This window comes from Vigna unguiculata, chromosome 5 (assembly GCF_037176805.1).
Source record: "Vigna unguiculata cultivar grain cowpea cultivar isolate G323 ecotype 2 chromosome 5, ASM3717680v1, whole genome shotgun sequence".
Classification (NCBI taxonomy): Eukaryota; Viridiplantae; Streptophyta; class Magnoliopsida; order Fabales; family Fabaceae; genus Vigna; species Vigna unguiculata.
In genome coordinates, this window is record NC_140796.1 from 14629852 (window position 1) to 14635077 (window position 5226).

The following is a 5226-nucleotide window of genomic DNA, read 5'->3' on the forward strand; positions in this document are numbered from 1 at the left end:
GTTTGAGCTAAGATTAATAAAAAATATATAATTAATTTTTAAAATATTTGTTAAATGTAAAATTAGAAAAATAAAATATGCACACAAAAGAAGTTTATAAAATAATTATTAAAGTCAAAATAGGTTTTTAGAATAACGGTTAAAGGTAAACTATTTATAAAATAATTAATTTTTAAAATAATAATTAAGGATAAAACTGGAATAATGAAATGTGGATACAAAAAAGATATCTCTTTATATATTTTTATAGATAAAATAATTAATTTTTAAAATAATAATTAAGGATAAAACTGAAATAACGAAATGTGGACATAAAAGATGATATCTCTTTATATATTATTATAAAAAATAGAATATATCTCTTTATATATTTTATAGATTAATTTTTAAAATAATAATTAATGATAAAACTGGAATAACGAAATATGGATACAAAAGAGGATATCTCTTTGTATATTATTATAGATAAAATAATTAATTTTTAAAATAATAATTAAGAGTAAAACTGAAATAAAAAATGTATACAAAAAAAAGTATCTCTTTATATATTTTTACAGAGATCAAGGACAAGTTCAATGAAAAGAGAAACATTTTTTCTCTTCTACTTTTCTCTAAGTTTTTTTCTTTAATCAGCCTTAAAAATTGGCTCATTTTCGACCCTTCTTTTTCTATTATTCTATTTCTTTCCTTTAAGCTTCTCTCTTTATTCAAACAAAGTTTAAAGTTCTATTCATTACTGAATTAAGCCAAATAATTTAAAAACAAAAGGAAGTAAATTTAAGGAAAAAGTAACAAAAAAAGAAGAAGAAAAAACTCAAGTAACCAAATATAGAATTCATTGTCCTATTTTTTGAGTCAAGAAAACACAATTTTTTCTTCAACAAATAAAATATTAGGTATAAATTATAATAATCACTAGCGCCTCACGGTTATGAAATCGAAATAGTTTAAAACTTAAGCCAATGATCTAAAGTTTAGGCATATTGAACTATACTTGAGGTTAAGATATTTGAATCGTATCCCATCTACTAAAAACAGACATGTCAAACACAAACAAGTTAAATGGATGGAAAAATGGACATTAAGTTAACCTACAATTTTTCATAAACATAAATGTCAGAAATCAAATATATAGGCAATGTTATTGTAAAGTTAAAGAGACGCATAAGTTAAAAACATTCTATATATGTTATTTGTAGTGATGATGTAAAGGTATATTTATAAATTTAGAAATAATTTAAATTTTTCATTTATTTTGAGATAATGGAATGGTGGGTCTTATTAAGAAATTAAAATTTAGACGCGTAAGTCATTTTGTTTTCATCTTAAACAAGTCTTGAGTCCAATATAGAAACTAAAATATATTTATTTTTTTTGTACTTATTCTAAAATAGAGACTCATTATCTTAGACGAATCAGATAACATGTCATTCATTATTTCAGACGAATCAGATAACATGCCACTTATTTATCTTAGACAAATCAAATAACATGCCACTCATTATCTTAGACGAATCAGATAACATGTCATTCATTATCTCAGACTAATAAGATAACATGTCACTCATTACCTCAGACAAATCAGATAACATGCTGTATTTAGTAGATTTTATCTCCAATTAAACAATAATCACATGAGAATTAACAAATGAAAGTAAATAAAAAAGAAAAAATTATCAGAAAACTTTTTTTTCATCTCTGTTCACTTTCTATCATATTTTTCTTGAAATATGTCCCCAAATCACAACAAAAGAAGTAGATAGAAGGAAAAAGCTAAAAAAAAAAGAAGGAAAACTCAATTAGTCAATTATGTGTTAAGGTTTAACCATCAGCTCTAATATCACTTGTTAGGTTTAGAGAGGATTATGTGTTAGATTTTAACTATGGGTTCATTGACACCACTCTCAATTCAAAACCTTAAAACAATACGTTTATGAGTCTTTATCCTTATATAATACTTTATTTTTCCATTTTTAGTTCATGTGAGATTTAGACTCATCCTTGAATTCTTAATATTATGGACTTCATTGTCCTTCTTTCTGAAGCATGAGAAAAACATTGATTCCAACACAATTTTTCTTCAACAAATAAAAAATTAGGTATAATTCAATGGTTATGAAATCGAAATAGTTTAAAACTTAGGTCAATAATCTAAATTTTAGACATATTGAACTATACTTGAAAGTAAGACAATCGTATACTGAAAACAAACACGTCAAACACAAAAAAAAAACTTAAAAAGATAGCAGAATTGACATTAATGATATTTAACCTGCATTTTATTCATAAACATAAATATCCGAAATCAAATATATGAATTCAAAAACTATAATATAACTATTGATGTTCCACAACCACCAAATACCGAGTTACATAATATGTAGAAGCCAATAGAAAATGCATTTATCTAAGAACAAATTACAACATACACACAAACCAACAACTATCATTTGAAATAAAGTTTGCATTTTGCAGAGCTTTTCGGGCACATGACCAATTCTTGAATCATCTGAAACTTGTTTTGACGATTTGAGGAATAAATTTTATTGGGTGGTATCTTGTGGATTGTCATGATCTGCAAAGCTGTTGAATTTCGCAATATAAATTTTGTAAATTGCACCTCAGAATTCCTGCCTGTATAATTAAAAATACTAAACCTTTTAAGCTGTGAAGCAATGGATTGAGGAACAACTTGTGGGGAAATCCATCCTGTGCAAGAAAATGGTTCCATGGGCATATGAAGCATAATAGTTTCAAGCTTTGGACAATGGTTGAGCATTTGAATCACCAAGTGCCACTGAATATCCAGACCAAGATGGAGCTCCAAATGAAGAAGGTTTTTGAAAATGGGAAAACTCTCTTTCTTGAGCTGCAATAGTTGTAAGCACAAGATATTATAATGTTCACAATACTTTCTAAAAGAACAAGAAGAGTGCTAACACCACACACTTTTTTTAAGACTTAAATTTTGTTAATTTAACACATTACACAAAATACATGTTTTCCAAAGATCTCATTCTCAAACTAACAAGACCCACATGAAAAAAAGTCTTTATAAGTGTCACACAATATATAGGAAATGTTAGTGTAAAGTTAAAGAGATGTAATTAGTCAGAAACTTTCCATATATATATATATATATATATATCTTATTTGTAGTGATTTAAAGGTATATTAATAAATCTAATAAAAATAATTAAAATTAACCATTTTATTTAGACTTACAGTGGGTCTTGTTAAATAAGATAAAAACAAAATTATAGGTTTTTTTTTTTTTTTTTACTATAAATGAGTCTCAAGTCTATACCGAGTATCGTGTACCAAAATTAAAATATATTTATTTTCTTAGCTTATTCTAAAATTGAAACTAGTTATCTCAGACGAATCAGATGACATGCCATATTTAGTGGATCTTAATCCAATCAAACGATAAATACATGAAAATTAACAAATAAAAATAAATAAAAAAGGAAAAATTATTTTAAAACATCTCTTGTCTAATTGAATTACACAATAGAAATAAAAATAATAATTTTTTAACAACTATATTTTTTTTCTTACAACATGAAATATCTTTGAAGTGACTTTTCATTTATCTATATTTCAAAACAATTTAGAAGATATATTTATTTTCTTACTTATTCTAAAATTGAAACTAGTTATCTCAGACGAATCAGATGACATGCCGTATTTAGTGGATCTTAGTCCAATCAAACGATAATTACATGAAAATTAACAAATGAAGGTAAATAAAAAGGGAGAAATTATTATATTTTATTAACAATAAAACATCTCCTGTCTAACTGAATTACACAATAAAAATAAAGAAAATAATTTTTTAACAACTAATTTTTTTTCTTACAACATGAAAGTTATATTTTTGAAGTAATTTTTCATTTTCCTCATTTTTTATATTTCAAAACAATTTAAAAGATGTGACATCATAAGATAAAATTGGTAAAACTTAGTTTTCAAAAATAATATTCGCATAGAAATAATTAAGAATGAATCTAAATCATGCATCATACAACAAAATAGTCTTCATCAAAATTTGAAAAAAAAAAAGAACAAATCAAAGGTTTTATTTACTTTCCAATATTCATACCTTGAGGAAGAATCTGAAGTGCTCCACATTAGACACCACCTTTAGAGGAAACTCGAACACATAATCAACTTTAAGGTCTGCCCTAACCAATTTGGGCATGGTTCGAAACTCCACCCCGTCCAATTTGTTATCCAGAAATATATGATACGCTCGAAAATCTTCCAAAACGGGACACCCATGAAGAATCTCTGCAAGATACTTAGACTTGGATACGAAAAGGAAATCCAGATGTAGGGTTTTGAGCACAGGCAAATGAACCTTAACAAAAGCATCTACGGACATTCGATACAACTTGAGAACAACAAGTGTTTTGCAGTTCCATATGATGTTTGGAACCTCAAGCGCACGAGGAATCTCGATGAAGAGTTGCTGAACGCCACGCTGAACGACGGTGCTCACCCAAATCTTGAAGAGAGGGTAAGGGAAGTCGCTACCGTAACCGCACGTGCGAGGGGAAAGGAGGAAGCGTGCGACTGTGATGGGTTGGTGCATGCGGCACTTGAAAAGGGTTCCATAAGCGAAATTGAAGAAGGAGGTGTAGGATCTGCCATTTCTGATAAAAGTTTGGTCGTCGAGGTGAAGAATGGCTGAAAACAGCCACAATGGTTGCCACCTTTTGGAGACAAAACTTGTGGCAAAGGAATCATAAGTTGAGAGAAAAGAAAGAATGTGACACAAGATTTCATCAGGTAATGAACTGATTCTATCTTGGGTATCCATTCCACCATTATTCTCAGAGGAAGACATAGATAATCACAAGAACTTGTTCTTGAAGTATGTTTTTCTTTTTTTTTTGGTTTACCAACATATATTTATATATGAAGGATTTGAGCATTTCCTAATAATTAAAATGGAGTTTCATTAAAATTAGTCTTAATAATATAAACTTTCATTTAATGAGACAGAATTTAATATTATAAAGTAACTGGTCTCATTAAACTAGTTATAATATAATATTAAATTCTATTAAATGAATTTTAATATTTTTATTCTCTATGTATTAATATATAGGCTTATATAATTGCAGAGTACCTGATATATGACTGGTTTTTGGTTTGATCATCCCAATTTTTTTCTTCAAATTATTGCTTAATTAAGATTTTAAGGATATTGTAAATTTA

The 5226-nt window shown here is 27.2% G+C and overlaps 1 protein-coding gene across 1 annotated transcript; it reads right to left on the reverse strand.

Moving 5' to 3' along the window:
- Nucleotides 1-2261: 2261 nt before the first annotated feature.
- LOC114186148 (FBD-associated F-box protein At2g26860-like) lies at nucleotides 2262-4880 on the reverse strand. Its single transcript, XM_028074176.2, has 2 exons — nucleotides 4106-4880; nucleotides 2262-2869 (listed from the first exon to the last, which is right to left on the reverse strand). Exons 1-2 carry the CDS (start codon nucleotides 4850-4852, stop codon nucleotides 2447-2449), a joined length of 1170 nt encoding a protein of 389 aa, XP_027929977.1. The 5' UTR covers nucleotides 4853-4880; the 3' UTR covers nucleotides 2262-2446.
- Nucleotides 4881-5226: the final 346 nt, after the last annotated feature.